Consider the following 21964-nt stretch of genomic DNA (forward strand, 5'->3'; position numbering starts at 1 on the left):
GAACAATCGGTGGACTAGAAGGCACTTTTACACGTAGATAGACGATCAGGACTCTGGACAGTCAAACATCTCATTTCTTTTTGACGAAACTAAAAAGGATAATGGTTTGTATCATTAAAAAAACTTTTTTTGTTTTGTTTTACATATTAACTGTCGACAGTCTTATAAAAATCTTTGTATCTCAGCATTTCATAAAGCGCACAGACTCATTTCCCTCGTTGTAATTTTCCCTGTCGATGCTCCTTAGAGCCAGTCCAGAAGTCTGGTCCCTGTCTCAGGAGTAGAAAAGCCTCCCTTTCTCTGAGCCCTGGTGCCTGCTGAGCTTGGCGAGCTGAGAGGGCGACGGGGGTACGTCCTGTCTGTAGGGGCCCTTGGTATGAGGCGGGGCCTTCACCGGGGCGGGGCCTGGGGCCTGAGCGTGGTCTCTGCCGTGGTCGTAGGTGCCGCCGCTGCCGCCACTGGCGCGGGCGTCCTGCGCGGGAGGCGGCCTGGTCTTGCTGGCCTCCTGGTCTCTGCGCCTCTGCTCCTGCCTCAGCAGCTCCTGCGTCTCCAACAGGACGCGGGCGTTGAAGCTGGACGTCGCCAGGTAGCCGTTACGGGATCCATGGCTGCCGGAGTAGCGGGGGTTCTCCTTGGACGTCTGGAAAGCCTCTGGCGGCGTGTACATCTTGTCCCAGGACTCCTGGGACGCCGTGCTGGGGTTCTTTCGAGGTTGCCTAAACACACACAGAAACAGGTAAAGAGGTCAATCGCTCTGTTGAGTGAGTCACCTTAAACAGCGCCCGAAACTAAAAGGGACCAAAAGAGGAGAGCAACCGCTCAGAAAAGATTGCTTTTTCTTCCCGTAGCGGCCCCTGGGTCAGCGCTATTGAAGAGGAATTCAAAAGAAACCGCACTTCAGCAGAGAATGTGGCCATTTTCCCATTTTGTTGGATTAAAAGGGGGACGCGGCCGCGGCGTTGAGTTAAAATACTAAAAGGCAACACGAGTGACTCAAAGAAAGATGTGTTATAGTCCGCTGCATGATTACACTGAATCCTGGGACACGGAGGACATGAAAGAGACAGGAAACAAACGGGGGAAGCCTAACAATGCCCACAGCACGATTAGTTCTACATCGTAAACAAACACAAATGTTAAAACCTCCCTGAGAAAAATGGCTGCTTTCATCCATTTAACTACTTTTTTGGAGATGCAGACGGGTGCACTTACAGCACAGACAGAGTAATGGCAGGCCTGGCGGCGTTATCCGCCTTCTACTCATCTTCGGTCTGCCTGTCAGAACCGTGCACTGACAGGACACACCGAGATGAACGTGTATTATCTCATACAAAAAAAAAGAAGAAATGACGCCCGACCATGCCTTCCGCCGTACATGCTTCCCTTTCCGGAAGGCTGTCATTGGGACCTGCCAGGTCTTTGGCTAAAGTGTCGAGGCTGCTCCTCCGTTATTAGGATCCATTAAGGGCCGCCGTGCGATGGTAGACCTGTGACAGTGTCTTTTGCGTCAGGGGTGCTAAGAGAAATCCCATTCACACCTCACTGACCCGCTGAGTGCTTAAAAGGCTTTTGAGTTCACGGCACACAAGCCTGAAGAGGGAGACAGGGACCCGGAGAGCTTTCAGGACAAAACGCCTGCATGCGAGAGTCTCAAGACGGGACGCCCTATTTGGCACTTTTGTCTCTCATTTACATACAACAACATTTAGTTTTCTGTAAAACTGAAAACTCACAACGGAGATGATGACACTTAATTGTAGCTTAAACCTTGAGTTCTTATTTAATACTGTGATGTTGCTTGACAGGTAAAACACGACTGAGATGATACACGTGACGAGCAAAAGTAAAAGAAAACGTAAATTCTGTAAAGCTTGATTAATAGCTGTGCGTAAGGTGCTGACACACACACACACACACACACACACACACACACACACACATTGTTCTCCCTAACAGGGATGTATCAGAGACCGTCGACAGTGAAGACGACATAAAGGGAGACGTGTTAGAGTCAAAGCTTCAACAGAGGCAGTTCAGTGAATCTCTTTGTATCACTCCATGAATCAGAAAACAGTTAACAGACATTTTATTAGCAAAGAAAATGTTTTATAAATCAGGCTATGAATTATATACACAAACGCTTCTGTAAAGTGTTTGTAAGTGCTGCTGAAGAGGAGGTTTCTGGATCACAGTGAGAAAATACTAATTTTGAGAAGACAGACTTTAAAATATTTAATGTATTTTAAATTGCATACATTTAAAAAATAGTAATATATATTACTATGAAACTTCCCCAGTTGATTACTTACATTGCGACCAAATGTTTTTTTGTATTACAGGTTTCTAAAATGAGTTTGTATAAACGAAGCATAATACCAACTTTTAATAATTCAAGAGAAATACAGATGTGAACCTTCATAGTTGTAGAATATACACTAGCATGTTTATTCTAGATGTTTTCTTTCCACCAGTCTGAGAAGAAGACTCATGTCACGGAAGCAAAACAACCCAAAACCTCAAAAATAACCACAGCAAGAAAGACAAAGTGTCTCACCTCAAGGGTTTTTAGATTTTCAAGCAAATAGTTAAAGATATGAATAACTGTATTTTCTTCTTTCTAGCCAGCTAGTTCAACTCTTCATCTCAGTGTAATTCTAACACGAGTCCCACATTTCCAGCACTGCTAATGAATGCCCGAGTGGTCCATCTCAGCACATGGCCCCGTAACGCCGGTCTACATATGCATGGCAGGGCCAATGTGTCCGCGTGCATGTGCTGTCCATGTGCAGCACAATCCCATGATCCCAGTACGTGTGGGTGCCCGCATGCGGCGTGCGTGTTAGTACGTGGGTAATTGGCGGCGAGGCAGATGCAGGGACAGACTGCAGAGAGAGCCGCACCACATGCTCCGTATCTGGGCTTTGCTGTCTGGGCGAGCCGCCACGCATTTACACCCCGGCTTGGCTCGCGGAGCGGCCAGCGCCGCTCACGAAGGGGGAGAGCCGCGGGACGCGTGTTGCGCGAGGCCCGCGATCCGCGTTTCCAGCGTGACCTCCGAGGTTGGTAAAGACGGGGAAAAGAGCAGACGGGAGATTTAAGGGAAAGTCTTCGGTGGCCGATGAGGGGAGCGCAGGAGTGGCATTGTTCCACAGGAATGCAATCGTGATCGATGCGTCGGGGGAGCCGGCTCTCTTATCACCTCTACGTCTGTGCCAGAGCATGTCACAAAGTAGATTAGTTACACCGACAGAGGGGAGGGGACGGGAAAATACATCATGGCAGAGCGCGGGGTAAATTTAGAATGACAGAACATAACAAACAAAGCCAGGAAGTTGGCTCGCAGACATTTGTGGCCGCTGTGTTGTTTCTTTAAAACAGCTGGGAAGAATCAGAGTTTATGAGGAGGAGGAAGAGGAGGAGCAGGAGGAGGAGGAGGAGGAGGAGGAGGAGGAGAGAGTGCACACATACACATGCACGGACACAAAATGATTAGGGGAGCAAAAAAAACAAACGGCCCTCAACAGGCAGCGGAACAATCGCTGCTCCAGTGAACAAATGCATTGTCTACAAACCTGGAATAATGTTTTCTTTACATCGCGAGGAATGATGTTGTTTTGGCTGCCGACTGCAAGAGCTGCATGGCTAGATGGAGGAGCTACTGGCAGACTGCTCAGACCACATTTAAGAACCTTATCTTGACCGCATTCATGTGTGCGTGCGTGTGTGTATACGTGTATATGCGTGTGTCTGTGTGTGTGTGTGTTTCTGTGTGAGAGTGGGTCCCTTTCAGGCTAATCAGTGGTCTCTCTTTCCTGCTAACACACTCTCCCGGCCTCTCTCGCCCCTGCGCTGCCTGTCACCACTAATCCTGCTCCGACAACAAGCCTTCATTAGTGCTCTTCCAATCCTCAGATCCCAGACAGCCGGCTAAGCCTGGCCGTCATCAGATAACCAGCTTCCATGGCTTCTTCGAGAAGCTCTTTGGGAAGGAGTTTTTTTCTTTTTGTGAGGGAATGTCCCCTTTTTGCGGTTGACTGCTCAAGAGGCCTGTTTTAGAAGAGAAAGACGGGGTGAAGGGGTTTCCAAAAAAAAAGAGAGTTAGAGGGAATCGTGGCTATTAATCTGGGGATGTAGGATTTCAGCCCTTTAATGAGGGGACGCGCCGAGACACGAGCTCCGGAAAGCTTCAGTCGGGGTCAAACGTCAAGCCTGAGCTCATGCGACTCTCCGCTAAAAGACGCTATGAGATTATGAGAGGAATGCATATCAAAGGCCATCCTCGCCGAGCCCTTTTGGCCGGCCGGGCTAACTCTCCCAAGAGAAGGAACGAGAGAGAGAGAAAGAGAGGGAGAGAGAGAGCGAGGGAGGGCCGGAGGCAACTGTCACATCACATGAGATGCCAGCCGATAACACCTATGAAGGGGGATGCACGGATCGGTCTGGCTTCTACAGAGCGCATTGATTATGCGTCCATGTGGACCGCAAATCCATAGCCATAGACAGGAACATGTTTTTAATCGACCCGGCCGTGACTGTTCAGAGACAGCAGAGCGATAGAGGATGGCTATGAAGAAAATGATTGCTGTTTGTGCAAGGGGGAGATTCAAATCACAGGAGAGCAGAGTTACTCTGGCCAAGAAAATGAAAAGACCACACACACACACACTTTAATTGTTCTGTCTTTGTTTAAACTGGCAAGGCAGCGAAACTTAAATAAATCAGACTCTCTCACTTTTCTCTTTTAACATTTCCAGAACACACTGTACATCTCACAAGGCAAAAGAAACTGTAGTTATGGAGAGGAAATGATGTTTATTTGATGACTAACTTTAAATCTCTCAGTCAGTCAAGGTATAGATTTTGTTTCTTTGATGGCTTTCTCTTTAAGGATGTGAGACTTAAAACGTAAAACTTGTCCACCGGCAGTGGTTGGCTTTGCAATTTGCATTGACAAAAGTGCGATTAGAGAGCTTCAGAGGATCGGTGGAGGCACAAACGCACACACACAGAGGGAAGTCAGGAAATGCAAATACCCAGGCGAAACGCTCTCCCTCCCCCTACGCCCCGAGATGTAAGATATGGTAAGCTTTATTGGCATCTCTTTGAAAAATATGCGAGAGTATCGAAACAGGAAGATGGAGAAGATGAAGAGCAGCGGTTGTAGCTCTGAACTCAAGCTGTGTTAGGAGAGAGATTGCCAAGGGAAAATTCCCCTTTAAAGCACGATACTGGAGCTGCCGTTCATTACACTGGAAGAACCGGAGAGGGTGGTGCCGGTGACAAAGTCACCACTTCCTCAGGGTCAACATTGACTTAATGGAAGTATATATCAGTCAAACAATTCCAAGCGATCACATTAAATGATTCCATTCAAAGAGTTTTGCTCGGAATCATTTAAATGTCTGGAGATGAGTTGAAAGTGTCTTTGTGGTGATTGACTTTGTAACCAAAGAGATACGTTAAAGGAAGTGTAGAGGGAGCAGGGTAAAGGGACAAATATGAGGGAACGAAAGTGATGGAAATCGAAAAGAAAAAAGTCAAATGAAGAGGTTGAGAAAGGGCAGGGAGAACGTGATAAGTCACAGACAAGAGGAGGGAGAGAGGAGGACGGAGACGGACGGAATATAGAAAGGAGACGAGGTCTCACCGTGGCAAGGAGTTGTACTGTCTCTGTGCTTGTTGGAAACCATCTCTGTCCTCCTGCGGCTGAGCCTCCACTGTCACCGAATGGCGGCCGCTTGGCGTCTCCGTCCCATTGCTCACCTGTAACGTCCACCAGACGACACGAGTCAAGGTATGCACAGTTATGACACAAAGAAATGGTTGACATTTCTGTCTGAAGACAGAAATGTGGAAGCAGAGCAAACACACACACACACACACACACACACACACTTGGTTGAGGGAATATATTTTCCCTCAGCGCAGCGGGGTTTGTCAGTGTGATGTCTCCTGTGTGTTGGGCCACGCTCAGGGAACAGGTAGTTCGTAGGTGTGACTCCTTCATGACAATGCACCAGTGCCGGTGGGTGAAAAGTCCCCGGATACTTATGTTAAAGGCATAATTCACGAAAATATGATCGATCAATTACTAATCCTTGGTTTAATAGAACATTCTTGATCCAGAACGAGACGTCCATTGATGAAAGCAAAGGTCTAAAATGACTAAACGTATTGTACCATTACTATCAATATGAGTGTTGCATTGTGGGTTATGTGTCACCTTATACAACCTTCAACGTGTTTAGTTCGCCCAGTCTGACTTCCAGAAGTCTTGGGTGCTGCGTGTGTTTTGTTGAGTGAATTCCTGACAACTTCACATGATTCCCTCACATCTCCCAGTGTCTTTGCAGCTGAGTAAAGGTCGTTGGAAACTCACTTTTATCTGCATTTCATTGCAGAAATGTTCTTTGCCAAGACATTTTTATGAAAAACAGAACTTGGTGTCATTCTCGTATGAAGATCTGCAGATGTTGCTTACACCACTGAGGATCTCCCTGAGTGGCAGCATATATATGGAGAATAAGATGTGTTATTCTCCATATACATCTATATATATAGATATATAGGGGCTATTCTCAAACTCCCCCATCAAACATGTGCAGCTGGTGTTGGAGAATGTCACGACTATCTCAGAAAACAGAACAGGCTTCAAGATAAAATCTCTTCCTGAGAATAAACAGCACATTTCTGTCAAAAAGTCTATGTCCAAAAGAAAAAAGCGGTTGGAATCTTTTCGGTAGGCTTGCAGGATAATCCATCTCTGGAGCGGACAGATCATATCACGAATACTCTGTCGTAACAAAATGCCAGAAAAAAAACCGGTTCAATGCATTATTGGTGGATGTGGTTAAATGACTTTAAGTCCTTATCCCTGACATGTTCAGAGCTCATTAATATATCAATGACTTTGGAGCTGCTCCAGCCTCTTTGTTGGATTTAGTCTCAGAATCAATCTAACGGACTGGCCACATGACCGCTGGCCCTTTTTCCCTTTGGAGCTTACGATCCACTGCTCATGCTAACTACTTCTGTCTGTGGGAATCAGAGAGCGTTTTACTGGCTATTGTGCTAAACACTCGTATGAAGACATGAACTATAGATGAGTATCGCCAGCCACTGCTTCGTTTCACAGATCTGCGTGTGACTCGACTGCACACCACTAACCTGCGCCTGTGTGTGTGTGTGTGTGTGTGTTTGTTGTCTGCTCATCGGTGGGGTTGACATGGGGATTTCATCTCCCTCAACACTAGCACACCGCTAACGAGCCGGCTGATGAAAGAACACGACAAGCCAATTAGAGGCAAGCTGAGGAGGTGTTGCAAGCGTGGCTTGACCAAGCGTCACTTTTCATAAAGCTCCAGCGGCAGCGTGGTGGGCAGGTGTGCATGGTTTGTGTTTATTAAGCAGATATTAACCAACAATTTTCAGAATCACTGAGCCGGAGAAGACGTTTTCTGACGCGAACAATCTACTTTAGCGGGGCGAGTCGTAGAGGAGAGGTAATATAGAACATGACAGATAGATGCGGTGAAGGTGTGTCGGCGGATGGGGGGGCTGTCAGCAACACCGTCTTCTTGGGAACATCTTGTATTATTGAAATTTGCTGCTTTCCTCCTCAGTTGGACAGCTGCAATAACAGCACAATTACGTTTCACTCAGCGCCTATAACAAGTCCTTCCTCAAGCGCTCCAAGTCCCAAAAAATAATAGTATTCCACGTGGGTGAAGCGAATTGGACTCATATGTTTCAGGTTTCGCTGCAACAACACGATCCCCCACAACTCAGAAAGTGTAGAGCACCTAAACGAATATCAGATGAACAGTGAAGGAAAAGGAGAAATTGTTTTGCTGGGGCCAAATGTGGTGGTGAAAAAATAATTAGTCACGCACGCTGACATTTTTTAATGCGATTTGAAGGGAAGTGGCGAGAAATCCGGAGGTGCTTCGGTTTAAAAACTGAAGGGTTGAGGTGGGTGACACCATGCCAAGAGAAATGCATGAGAAATAGCCAAGAGAGAAAATCTGTCAGCGTAATGGCATTATCCAGGGGAGGAGAATCAGATTATTCCATGTTAGGCCCGGAATACAATCCCATATAAAACATGACATTTGTTAAAATCGAATCAAAGAGACGTCCACGTTCGTTTTTATCCAATAATGTGAAAAATGATGTCAATACGGCACGCTTTTATCTCTCCCCTGCTTCCTTGGTGGTGTCGCAGACCAAGCAGAGGAAGAAGAGAAAAAGAAAAAGGAATCACCTGTTCAAACACACGAGCGGTCACAGACGGTGAGTCGGGGCCGTAATTATGAAAATTATGTGCAGCTATCAAAAATCCGGGACCAGGAGAGCAGCTGGGACGGCGTTGAGCTTTAAAAGTTCCAAGGTGTAATATTTCTTGGTTCAGAGCTGGTCATGGACCTTTCAGATATCAAAGCAGGTTGCTGTGATGGGTCAGCACTCGCATATGGCTCTCCCGCCCACGCCGCTCATGGCGCTCTGCGCTCACAGCGCAGCACATAGGGAACAGTTTTGAGAGAGCGGCCCGGCTGTAGACAAACAGTCATATGGAAGACATTTAAGTTGCTAATGGGGAGACCGAACAAGACCAAAAGTGAGAGAATGGTGGCGAAACACCACATCCTGACAAAAAGCGACGGTTGGATAATGATTCTCTCTTTAAGTCCGCGATCCCAATTCCGCCAATTTATTACAGACGGGTCCGGTCCATTTGTGGTCGCCGGGGTGTTTGGCTCCGGGGGGAAGTATCCGTCTGAGAGCGAGCTGTGCGGTCTGCCATTTCCTCGGCCCCCTGGACCAGGAAACCATAGGTTGGGCTGGTTATCTCCATATCCACTAAGGACTCCAAAAGCATGCACAAATGGCACAACGAAATGTTCCAGTCTTATCTGTTTTGTCGTGAAGCTATCTGCGCGGATGAATGTGTGAGGTAATAGTGCTGAAATGTATTGCGATGTCGACGTAAGAGAAGTGTAATCGCTTTGTTCTCCTCTCCTCCCGCTGTTTTCTATCTTATCTGCGAACACACATACGGAGTGTACAGGCATGCATACGTCTGTGCACACGCACACACACGTGCGTGCTCCTGAGTGCAGATGTGTTTTGAACAATGCAACAGTATTGCCTTTCCAATGAAAATAAAAAAACATTTCCAGCTCCCAACCAGCCAAATCATTTTATGAGTGCGATATGTTGTTCAAATGGGTCGGCATGAAGTCCTTTTCCGTATGGCGGATGTAATCATGAGATCAGTAAACCACGCTCGCTACTCGCACGACATTGAAAAGCAATATCCATAATGCGTCACCCGTGCAGCCTCGACGGCGAGCGCCGGCGAGCAAACGGGGAGGAAGCTCGACAAAAGATCGATCCAGATTACCATAATCAACAAATCCAGCTGCTGTTGAGAAACACAGTCGGGCTGTTTTTGGTGAATGAGATGGAGGACGATGACATCGTCCACGTGTTCAAACCGCACCTCGATAAAAAAGCCTCCCAGACACAATCACGAGAGGCTCAAAGTTTCATTCACTTGCAACTACACACATTTGTAGACAAATGGCCTTGTTAAAATATGTACATGCAGCCCCACACAACACACTCCATGCATTGTGTGACTGGTGTGACTGGCTCCAGCCCGGCACTCCCGAGCGTTGTTATCCTGACTGTAGCCCTGGGAAGTCAAGTGATCTTCACATGATCGCATAGGAGGGAGCTGCACTCCCAGAAACACAGAGCACGCCACATTCACAGAAACCCGAGATTCCATAAACACAACAAATGCTCGCGGACAGGGCGATAGTAAAATCAAAGGAATTCACATAAATAAGGGCTTTACAGGCTGCCGTTGTTGCATTGGATCCAAGGTACCAGCGTGGCGCTCACACTCCTCTGTGTGGTCATGCTCGCTGGAGCTCCAACCCAACAGCGAAAAATGCATTTCATTCGCCGCAGACAGAGAGCGAGGAGAGAAAAAAGGCGAGTCTTCGGAAAATACATAGCGCTTTATGATGAACATCTGGAAATCCCCTTTCACAGAGACGGGGGCGGAAAAGAAACACGCCAGCTCTAATTGTGTGTGTTGGCTTGTGGGGGGGTGGAGGGGGCTACGTGATAGACAGGGCTTCTCGCGTCCTGGTCATTATTCCATTAAGGAGGAGCCGGGGGTTTCGAGGACTGAGCTCGCCGTTGTCATTACAGGCGTTCACAGCGGACATACCTGAGCTCAGTCTCCGACACCCCGGAGACAAGCCGGAGGTCAAACTCTCACAGAGGGAGCCTCGCACCTCACGCCGCTGTACCTGTTCCTCATTATGAGGACCACTATTGTACATTCGCTGTTTTTACCCCACAAGTGAAACCTTTTTAAAGAGGTGGTGTTTTTTTAAGAGGAGAGGACACCGGGGGCTATTAAGCAACAACAAACTAAATAAAATATGAAGAGGACTTTAAGCTGGGTGAACACGATGCATCGTTATTCCTCTTGAAGGTTATGTGAAGCCAAACTGCATGTTTTAAATCGGCTTTAGAAGTTTTTTTATTTTTAACTGTAAGGATCAGTTGAAAAACATGGAGATCACGAAAAGAAGGAAAAAAGAAAGACCGGAGCCCCCAGTTGTTTTCGTCCAGTGACAATTCCAATAAAATGATTCAAACACGACCACATCCGAACCGATGTGGACACAAAGAGCAAGACGGCGCTACTTTGTTCAATTCTAAAAACAAGAAAAACATGGAGCAGCAGATGTCTGGAAGATGCAGAACGCCTGGTCCGTCTGCTCCGCAGAGAAGTTCAGTTTCATATCACAACAGTCTTAAGACTACAGTTTCAGCCACAATATGAAACACTCCTCAAATATTACTGAGCTCACTACAAATCATAAGGGATCTTTTGTTGTCGGCCATGAGGGGAAATTCAACAGATTGTCCGGGAACACCTTTGGCCGAGGCTGAGCTTGTTTCTTCGCCGTGAGTCTTGTGATCAGATGCATGAACTCAGCTGTGTCCACACATGTGACACGTGTCAATTCAATGAGACCGGCCTGCTCGAATATATTACATATTTAAATAATGATATATGTAAAAGAGCAGATGTGAAACGGTGGATGAACACATATCCTTTCCTGTTCATTTTCTTCACACTTTGCTGCAGTATTGGCAGAATGTTCTTACTGGAATAATAGCCGCAACCAAAGCTGCGCTAATGTGCCAATAACACAGACATTTTCCTCAATAATAGTCCCATGTTATTTTGTCATTTAAAAGCTTTCACTTGGAAGGGGCCAAATAAGGGAGTCATGGGTGTTCCTCAGCAGTAACTTAATAAAACTTGAGACGGAGAGTCTCGGCTGAGCTCCGGCGGCGGTTTCCCTCCTCTCTTCCTTTTGCTCCTCTCGGGAGAATAACTCGTCTGCGGGAGGAAGACGGTGGAGACCTATACGTTTGATAAATTGTCCGGATTGTGCCCACATGCTGTCCGCAGCTCTCTGAGATCGGAAGTCAATGCGAGTTAGGCAGCTTTGGCATGTGGTCTAACTGATAGGATCCCGATGTGCGCGAGATCCGATACAGACCCACAGTACAGACTCAACAGTTAATGCATCCTGCCATGATCGGATGACAAAATTGATTCAGGCATGACACCCATGGCGGGACACCAATTTGACACCAATTTGGGGCTAAATCTGAACCATCTTTAGTTGAGTATTAATGTTAATTCTTCAAACGCGAAAAAAGGCCCATGTCTGCGTAATTATGCAGCTTTCTATGATTACAATATTACAATTTTAAAATGTAATTCCATCGCAATAGCGGGAACACCATCTGCTGATGAAGGTCGTGCAATGTGATTAAAAGAAAGAACTGGACATTTGAACGTCTACATTCCCGTGACATCTGGGAAAACTCCATCCGCCTCATGAAGGTCATGTGATCTGAGCTTCAGCTACCAAGTGGACCCTGAGGGGAGATTGCTTTGTGAATATTACTGTAATCACACTATTTAGACCAGCAAATCTGAGCTGGTGCTGTCTGTATTTCTACGTAATATAGAGTTTAAATATTACAACTGAGCCTTGAGATGCTGGCTCCTGTTCCGGCCCGTGGATCTGTGTGGAAAGTCCTCACGATGTGACCTTGAGTACTCAGGGACAGAAGTGCCTCAAAGACTTCGATGTGGTGGGCATTTAGCGGCCTTCAGAAGCACCTCACCTTTTCATGGTCACATTCACTGACCGTTTGGAGTGGAGGTCACAGAGGTCTCACTTTCATCCAGACAACATTCAGCAATCACTCAGAGCGACATCGTGAATTGTAAAAAACCAAAGACCTCCATTTCTGTGGAAAAAGCAGCTTTAGTCAGGTTTAGGTTTTACAGTGTGCGTCAACACTCTTTCAATAAATGCTAATTTACTGCCCTTATAAAACCTGCAGTTGAATGAACCAAGTTCATTTTCTAAAAGTTATACATAGTTTCCAGCTCATAATCAGTCTAAAAATATGCCTTTGAAATGGAAACTCCAAGGGAAGGTTAAAAGTGTACTTTTTCCTCTGACTTGCTGCTTCTCTCTGTACGTCTCTCTGGCTTTTTCTCTTTTCACCAACACAAAACATCTAACTGTGTCCCCTCACATTCTTGCGACTGTTCCCCCTAGTTTTCATATCAAGACGTTTGCCCCACACCACGGTCAGAGCCATGTCCATCCTGCTTTCGGGTGACGCTGAAGCAGGATTTCCCTGGAGTTCCCTCTAATCGTTGTCAACACATAGCACGGGGCTCGCCTGTATCTTTCCTAACAAGCTCTGCCATTGTGAATCCCTGATCGCGGGACTAAAATAACATGAAAGAGGACTAATAAAATAGACTTCAATACTCCAGGGCTGGCTCTATATCTTATTAGCAGTGGAGCAGAGGGGGTACGCTCTACAATGTCAACAATCACAAGCAATTAGGAGCTCAGAGACAGACTGAGACTGCTTAGAGCTGAACAAACAGTTAACCCCTTGCTTTGTGTGCGAGAAAGGAAAGAGGGAGGGATTAGGACTACAGTGGCGAGAGATGTCCGCTTTTAGTGGTCTTCAACCATCCGGAGGACCAACACTAAAGAAACCCAGAACAAATGAGTTCGGCCCTCCTCTGTATGAAGACATGGCGTCAGGCAGACCTCCCCCAAACCCATTTCATTGACAAACTGACATTGATAATTGGATGCCAAATATTTTAACTTTCAAGGTCTGACACTCTGACCCACAATTTAGAAAATTGCTCTGCTTGGTGCTCTGCTTAGCCTTCTTTCCTCAACAACTCGGCCAGGAAAAGTCTCACGCCATTAAACGGCAAAAAAATCTTTGACCTCTAAATTGTTTCTGCTCCATCACATAAATTTGGCTCTATTATTGTTTGGTCATTGGACGTTTGACATTAAATGTGTTCTCCAATGAGGTGACCTCACGGGAGGTTTTTATCAGGGTCCTGAAGTTGTGTTTGTTGTACTGAGTGAAAATTAAGAGAATGAGATGTTCTGTTAAGTCCGTTTTAATGCATTTATTTGGTCTCATGTGTATTTAGAAGAGCTTGAAAGCAGTATTTTAAAGGATCTCCCTTCACAGAGGAGGACATGAAAGCGTGTGGCCTCTCGCTGCAGAGCTTTGTGTAACATGTGTGAGATGAGAAAAAAGATGCAGTGAAAATGGTCAGGAACATTCATTTACATTCATTTGCGATTCAAAGGCGATACCTGTTGTGATTTGTGTCGTGATGGTTTGTCTTTTCTTTTTTTAAGTGGGTCCCCAGAGAGATGAGAGATGGGAAACACTAAATGATATCCTTCCTACCAAAGTTAGAAGTTAAGTGAGCGGCACCGCGTGTTGAGATCATCAGTGATATGAAAGGGTGTGTGGAAAGATGAAAGTGTTTCTTTACTTAAACTCTTGGCGCAGTTTCACAGCAGGAAGGAATATGAGATCAGGTCTGGACGAATTAACAAAGGAATTAACTTGATTACATTTTTCCAATTATGAGGAGTAAGTAAATCCCATTGTTGGTAGAGATCAATCACAGAAGAGGAGAACGGCTTAAAAAAAAAAAAACCTTGCAAATTTTAATTTAAAAACTCTTAATTTAAAAATCCCTTTAATCAAGTATAATGGAAGTGAAAATGAAGCGCGTGGCTCACTGTCTGCAGTGTCTCACCCCTTCCTTTGCCTCAAAGACCTGAATAGTCACTCGTCATCGAATGTTCCCCTTGTTCATCCGCTCTCCTCCTTCACTCCATACAGTGAAGTGTGTCATGTTTCCAAGACAGAAAAGGCACAGACAGATGTGAGTCATTAGCAATTAGTTCCAGGTCAAAGGTCAGGCCCCGGGAATTAGAAATTAGTCCGAGAAATTTTGCCAAAAGTTTTAGGGACATGAGTCAGATAGTTTGGCAGCCGTACAACACTGACACCTCAGAAAGATGACAGACTCTATATATATATATATATATATATATATATATATATATATATATATATATATATATAAACACACACACACACACACACACACACACACACACACACACACACACACACACACACAACATGTCTTTTCTTGGGAACCATCGCTGGAAACAATTCACACTATGCTCAGTGGGGTTTTCTTACTTTTCTCCTTTTCTCTCCATCACTAGCATGAATTGGTAATATATTTTCATCCACTGGCTATTTTATCAAACTAACTGGTAGCCAGCAATAATGTATCATGAAAACATCAATAACAAATGACAATTAGTTTTTTAACAACATCGAATTACTAAAATCTAAGATGTTAGTGCTCATTGTTGAAAAAAAGCCCAGTTGCATTGTTATGCTGTTACTAAGTAGTGCCCAACTCTGATCAAAGTCAGGTCATGTCACAAGTAGATAGTCACTGAAATAAGATGAAGGAATTAAACTATTTGAGTGTAAGAAATCCATTAAGCTGCCGGTGGATTTGGAGATAAGCTGAGTCCAGTGGTGCATCAAGAGGAATCACTCTAAGAGCTCTGGCTTTTAGGGGTATTTTGGAGCATGTGTATCTTGGCGTGTGCAGCTCAGCGCCACTCTGCTGGAGCGCAGCTCCTGCCCAAACACTCACCCAGGACTGGTTGTGGCCGTAGGTGTGTCTGTGGTCCTCCACGTCGTCCTCCTGCCTGGCCTGCTGGAACTCGGTTCTCAGCATTTGTATCCGGTCGTGGTTACTGGGAGCCATGTGACTGCTGTGAGAGAGAGAGAGAGAGAGAGAGAGAGAGAGAGAGAGAGAGAGAGACAGGGACAGAGGAGGTGAGATGCTGGAGCTAGTTGTCTTGAATCCAGATTGCATGTTTAGGCCCTGATCAGACAGCACGTTTTAACAGCCTGTGGCGGCTTTTTGTAATGGATTTCAATAGGAGTGGAGTGTTTTGCTCACAAAAGCTCCCTGCGCCCTGTCTGATCAGGCCCTGAGTGGTTATCTGAAAATAATACTACTGAGGCTTTTTCATATCTGAATAATTCACTTGACCACCCTAACACCCCACTAAATTGTGTCGAAGATCCTTTTGATCCGACAGTTATGATTCCCTTTAGCATACCTGACTGACATCTCAATGTGCTTTTTCTTCCCACCCCCTTCCTTCCAGCTTTCGCTCCTGAACATCCCTATAACTGAAAGTGTCCCTCGTGCACCATTGTGAGTGATGCATGTCCCTTTTAGACTGTAAGAGAATGTTGGCCTTTTTATGGTACGCAGTCATTAAACACTGTGGAAAACTCTCATTTACATCCCCTTCATTAAAGAGCTTTGAGGAGCCTGTCAATAGGAATCAATAGCCTTGCCTCTGCTTAATCAAGCTCTCCTTTTATCACCAGCTACAGAGGCAGCACATGACAAAATGCATAATTATGGTGAGACAACCGGCCTGATAATGGGCCTGTATTTATGCATACCACAGGGATGAAAGTGACCAAAGGTTAGGAATTTGCGCTGGGAGGGGATGGGATGCCGGGAATGGGATGGATAGGGCGAGGGACGGAAAATGGAGATAAAGACAAGAGGGGTATTCTCACGGATGGTGCTGGGAGAAAAAATGGTAAGGTTAATCAAGAGCATGTGAGGGAAAGGAAAGAGACAGAGTCAGCCAGGACCTGTTACCCTGTCACTCTGCACATCCTCCTGAGGAGCACTTACAGGTGGCATGCCAGAGGTGGAAGTGATTGCTTATTTGGGCCCAGAGGATTCTGGGTGCAATTATGGTGATAATTGCAGATTAGAATGAGCACATCCTTCTGATGATAATGGGCACTAGGACATGCTGCCAATCAAGCTTCATTAAAAGCACAATAAATAGCAGCTCATAAAGGCTGAATGGATCTCTGTGCATCGCCCCTGAGTAGCACTTGGCGTGGTGCGGTTATAGTGTTATTTGGACTGCCCGATCAAAATCAATTGTATTAGTTATAGTCCATTTGATTCCTATAGTTTTATGTGTGTGGGAGCGCAGGGAGCATGCATTAGCCCTTTAATGTGGATGTGGGCAATTAAGTGGCTCATTGGGGTGTGAGGTGGCCAATGCTTCTAGGGTGTGGGGCGATGGTGAAGTCCTTCTATTACTGTTCATTACAAAATCAATGTTCACTTTATATTGGCATGAGGTTGCTTAAACAGCATATGCGATGTTAAAGAAATGAAGTGACTTAATTGTAGCCTATGAAAAACAGGGCAACATAGACTTTATTTACAAACAGCAACACTGAGAGGCTGATAAAAGATGGGAGTCACCCACATGGGCTCTGTTTCATCATACATGTTTTTATTATCTTTAACTACAAGGGTAACACGCAAGAGTTATGTGAATGCATTAGCGCCTGTATGACTAACACAGCTATGTACTTCATATGGACATTAAGTCCATCTGTTGAATTTATTAAAACACCAATTAACCCAAAGGTTTTGTGATCTCCCCAAAGATATGTTACAAAGATATGTTCTCTGAAAGGAACGTGCGCCTTACACTCATGAAGTCACACGGCAATTAAAAAGAAAGGCACACATCTGCAATTCTGAATTAATTTTCCTTACATTTCCTTAATATATGCCTATTTATACATATGTTGAAATACAGTACATGACATCTCGCTGGCTCGTGAGAGTTTTGACGAGACTGCAATGGGTGAGAAAGGACCAAACATAGACCCGGGCAGTCCAATGCATGCAATTAGCTTAATCCCTGAGGCTGGTCAAAGAGAAGACCAAGCTGACTCCAAACAAACGGCCTCATAAATTTTTCCCTTTGACCCTCCAGGGACAGCCAGTGCAAGCATCAGCATCTCAAGCATGCACCACTGGACTGCAGGAACCAGTGAGGGCCAGCTGGGGATCCAGAAACAACCCAGATTATAAAACGAGACTGCTCGAGTCCATATACACTTCTGACACAAAAGGACCTATTGCCCTCCTCTCACGCACTAAAGCATCAATCTAAGAAAGAGGGTCGGCCTGTATATTACCACATTTCTGTGAGTGACAGATAAACTGCTGGGGTATGGAAAGGGAGAAGATCAGCGAAGACAAGATCTCCGGCAAATTAAAGAACTCGTGGAAGGCACTTCAATATATATTTCAAAGGGCTACAAATGGAAATTGCCCCGCATAGGAACTGGGAGCGGGGTTGGGATTTAACGATGGGTGAATTTGTCATGGCAGTTCAAAGGAGGCCTGTGCAATATCTAGATTATCTGCAGGGGCTTCTCCTCGTGGTCCTTCACCCACCACAGGGGGACCAAGTTGATGGGATTCTTGGAAACCACTTTGTGGAATTCTCTTGTGCAAATATATTCATACGGGTAAAAAGAAAAAAGAAAAAAAAGTAGCAGGACAGCTTTGCGCTGGGGAAGAGCGGGAATCAAGCACGAAGAAGCACCAATATCAATGTCAGAGCCGGTAGCAGGCCTGACTTCGTGCGTAAAGAAGATGGATTCAGCTGCCTTCTCTGAGAGCTCCCCAATGCTTGGACACCTTGATGTGTAATTAGTCAGCATGATTGTTGGCGATGCATCAGGTGTCACCGCTTATAAATCCCCCTGCAAACACAACGACGTCCGCAATGGTTCAGAAGAACAAGAGCAGCAAGAAAAGATTGTGTGTGTGTGTGTGTGTGTGTGTGGTGGGGGGGGCGGGGGAGGGGTTGGGGCATACCACCTCAGCAATTAGTATGAATGTGTCACCCCAACCAGCCATAGATGAGTGTGAGGGAATATGAATGAGCTCATCAGTTTGCTATAAGCCACATGTTTGTGCATGAGGAAAAAAGGTCACAGGTTGTGAAAGTGTACTCGGGGGTACAGGCAGGCCGTCTGCATCATGATTGTATGAGCTTCCATTGCTTAGTTCTCCCCCCCTCCACCCTGCCAGAAAGCTCGCTTTTGAAAGGTGAGTCAATGGAAAATGGGATGGCGCCTGTAAAGTAATTAAAATAAACATGCAGATGAAGTATCCATGTGCCACATTCTTTCCACAACCATCTCATTCCCTCCTGTGTATAATGACATTCGCTCAAAGTTCACCCGTGTGTTTGCAGGCTGATATGTCACGCTCGTCAAACTCCTCACATACTCACGCTTTGTCAGCACCACTTGCTAATGCGGTCGGAGCAAGGGGTGATCTTGTGATCGGGTCGCCCACAGCGTGGCCGCCCCTTGTAAAATTTGCGTTTAACCTATTGAATATAAACAGCAACACTTTCTCAGGTCGAGGCAACATGACCACTAGTTACAAGTTCTTAAAGGGTGTCTTGTGTGTTGGTATCAGACGTTGAGGGGTGTGACGAACGCTATTGGAATGAGAATGCATGCAAACATATTGCAACGCAGACTGCAACCCATGGCTGTAGAGAGAGACACAAAGAAGAGCAGATACTTGCTCTCCGTCTCGCCGTCTCTATTTTTCTTTCTTACAGACACCTTGCATTGTGTAAAGTCACACCACTGCTGTGTTCATAGCTTGGCTGAGAGCTTATTTTGAGGGCTTATTGGGAGAAGTGAACTTGTGAATTCACAGGCATGCAGAGTCAGGTCAAACAACAAGGATCCAGGTCCATCTGCACAATAACAAATCCTCTACTGATCTACTGCTCCTCCTGCTGCTCCAACTCATCCTCTCCCTTATTAAGAAAGGATTATAAAACTAGAAGACAGAAAATGCCAAGCAACAACACAAAATAAATAAGCTTCAAGCTTTTTGAACCTTTGATGAATAGATAGCTTTGTGAATAAATCCCACTTCACAACTTGTACATGATGAATGCATTTAAAAAAAAAAAAATTGTTTAAGAGCCAATGGTGTTCATGTGCATACATATGTGTGACCTCCATCCCACCTGTGTTTTTCAACCTGACCTGTTGACAGGGGTCATGAGCCCTCTAAAGCTGCAGTTGGGGGTATGTGGAGTCCTGTCTGTGTAATAGTCATCCTTTGATCCAGGAGGATTTGGCAGATGTCTCACACACCACGAGGCTTAGGCCAAGGATGCAAACTATGGCCCTAGTCCCCCTATTTGCTTCTGTTGGTGGATCAAAGCCGCGCTGAGTCTCGGCATGCCCCTATAAACACTGCCACTGGCCAATAAAGGAGTAATCCAATCACTGAGAGTGTAACATGGGTCATATGAGCATACCTGAGGTCAGGGGCCAGTCACAGCCGATCAGAAAGAGAGAGACAGAGTGTTATAATCCCTGGGGTAAGATTTCAACAGAAGTTTGACAGGAGTTTTGAAGAGTTTTTGCAGACTTGCTCATTTCCAAGTAAAGGGAGAAAGGCTGAAATGTTGGGGCGTCAGTGTGACTTTAAAATCAGACGGTCTGTTATTTCTTATCTGATCATTGCTGAGAGAAATTCTATCAGATTATCTGGTTTCTTGCTCCGGCCCCAGTATCTCCATGCAGCAGATGATGGGGCAGGCGTCTTAAGTTTGGGCCCTTTGGCAATCTTCCATCAAGGCCTGGCTCATCTTTATTCCATCGCCCTGTGGACTTTCATTTATTTCAAAGACAGAAAGATGAGGCATTTTTTGGGGAGATGGACAGCCTTTGGGACCTACCGTGATGATAGAGAAAGATTAGATCTGCATTACCGCTGGTCATTTTCGAAGGGGAGAGGGACAAAGATAAAACACTTCAGAGGAAATCCGCATATATCGGCCAATCTGCCACGATTCTTGCAATCAAACGAAAGCATATGAAGCATATAGCCTTTTTCTCTCACTTCTCTCCCTCTCCAATTTACTCTATTCCATCTTCTTCAAAATATTCTCTAGTTTGTTTTATCTCTATCCATTCTTACTTTCTTTCATTCTTTCTTTCTTCCTTCCCATATGGTGTATCTCTGAATGCCTCAAAACTCCTCTGTGGTTACAGGGATAGGTCATGAATTCCCTTCTGTCGCCCTCATCCTCTCCCACTAGCCTGGTAAGTGACAGCTGCAGGCTGGACAAAGGCCTGATAATACCCTGGATTTGTCAGGCTCTGACTTCACCCATGTCCTCCGGTGACTGATGCACTGACAGTTGCGCCTTGCCAGCTAAAAACCCCATTTCTATATGGAGGCTGTTGCTGTTGTAGAGCTGTGTGTCATATTGAGTGTGTGTATCCATGGTTCCTTTCAGACTCCAAAGCATATGGGGTCCTTAGGGGTCCTGAGAGGATATCATCTGGGATGTCTGCCTCGGCCATGGTGGGCGTGACGGGGGAGTGTGGAGTTCTGATTAACAAGGGAAAGAAGCAGCGCTTATAGAGCTCCAACAGGCTGTCCAGCATGGCTGGCCCCTGGTGTACCGTTCATCTCTTGTCTCCCTCGTGTGAGAAAGGAAGAGACAGCTCTGCCCTGCAGGGAACCACAGAGAGCCTTCAACTCAGAAAACTGTGAACAGAAATGAGCTTCAGCTATCTCTTTGTGCCTTTAGAGCTATACCCCTCAGTATTTCAAAAGCCCCATTGGCCTCGGCACACATGCAGTGGGTCATCCCCCCTCACCCCAATTTGCTTTATTACCCTAAAGACACGTGCTACAACCAGTCTCCTCTCCTCGTCCTTACATTTTGAACACGTCTTTCTTTCTCTCGATTTCATTCTTCTGTTTGAGCAATTGCCAAAATACAGGTGCAAGTGAGACGTTGGCCTTGCAGCTGTCTACGTTCGAGGGAGACACAGTCAAAGTTTTATGGCTTCAGTTCCAATGAGAACGTACTGAAACTGATCAAAGGCGCTTTTGTTTCTGCATGTTGCGCCGTGTGGACGTGTTACCCGGGGTCAAAAGGAAACTGGTGTGACCTTTTTAACAAAAGAGGAATTAAAAGTGGTTGTTTAAAAACTTCCAATACTGTATATGGTATACGGCTATGTGTGTGCAGAAAGAAGAAGAGGCCAGTGAATTGGCTTGAGGCGATGTTGTGCCATAGCCAGCTAGATGGCTAGACCTAGTGAATAAAAGTTTTTTTTTTAAAGATGGATGCTCAGGTGCAGTCTGGGAACGGATCAATTATTCAACCGATCCTGTGCAGCTGCTCGAACTTGGAGCGGAGGACAGATGGAAGGACTGACAGAAGGTCACAGTGGCTGTCCATTTGAAGTCAAGGCAGCTTACAGGGGCCCGAGATCAAAAAGTTAGCTTTCAATGGTATAAAAAGGCAAAAGGCTGTTTGACTGTAGAAATGTGGTAAAATGAGGTGTTGATGAGAGGTGGACCATTGTCAATGGTCCACTTTTACATACAACACAAATCTCCAGTGTGAACAAATTAATATCCAACAGCAGCAACTTTTTTCAGTCCTCCTAATCCACTGAGTTAAAATGCATCTCATGCTTCTTTGAGAGCAGTTTCGAAAAGCACAAAACATGACAAGAATAGGGAAAAGAGAACCTTAAGACAACACGTTGTGCACTATTG

At 45.6% G+C, this 21964-nt stretch overlaps 1 protein-coding gene across 1 annotated transcript in view; it reads right to left on the bottom strand.

Moving 5' to 3' along the window:
* Positions 1-219: 219 nt before the first annotated feature.
* The window catches only part of LOC137789064 (partitioning defective 3 homolog), a 307879-nt gene continuing 286134 nt past the window's right edge, over positions 220-21964 (bottom strand). The window contains exons 25-29 of the mRNA XM_068582319.1: positions 15143-15263; positions 8465-8474; positions 6978-6985; positions 5648-5745; positions 220-716 (exon numbers count right to left, since the gene is read on the bottom strand). Of these exons, the coding sequence (XP_068438420.1) occupies positions 275-716; positions 5648-5745; positions 6978-6985; positions 8465-8474; positions 15143-15263 (679 nt within the window). The 3' untranslated portion in view covers positions 220-274. The remainder of the gene's footprint in view (positions 717-5647; positions 5746-6977; positions 6986-8464; positions 8475-15142; positions 15264-21964) is intronic.

The sequence above is a fragment of the Clinocottus analis genome, unplaced genomic scaffold (genome assembly GCF_023055335.1).
Source record: "Clinocottus analis isolate CAN_PGR_092001 unplaced genomic scaffold, fCliAna1.0.p SCAF_18, whole genome shotgun sequence".
Lineage (NCBI taxonomy): Eukaryota > Metazoa > Chordata > Actinopteri > Perciformes > Cottidae > Clinocottus > Clinocottus analis.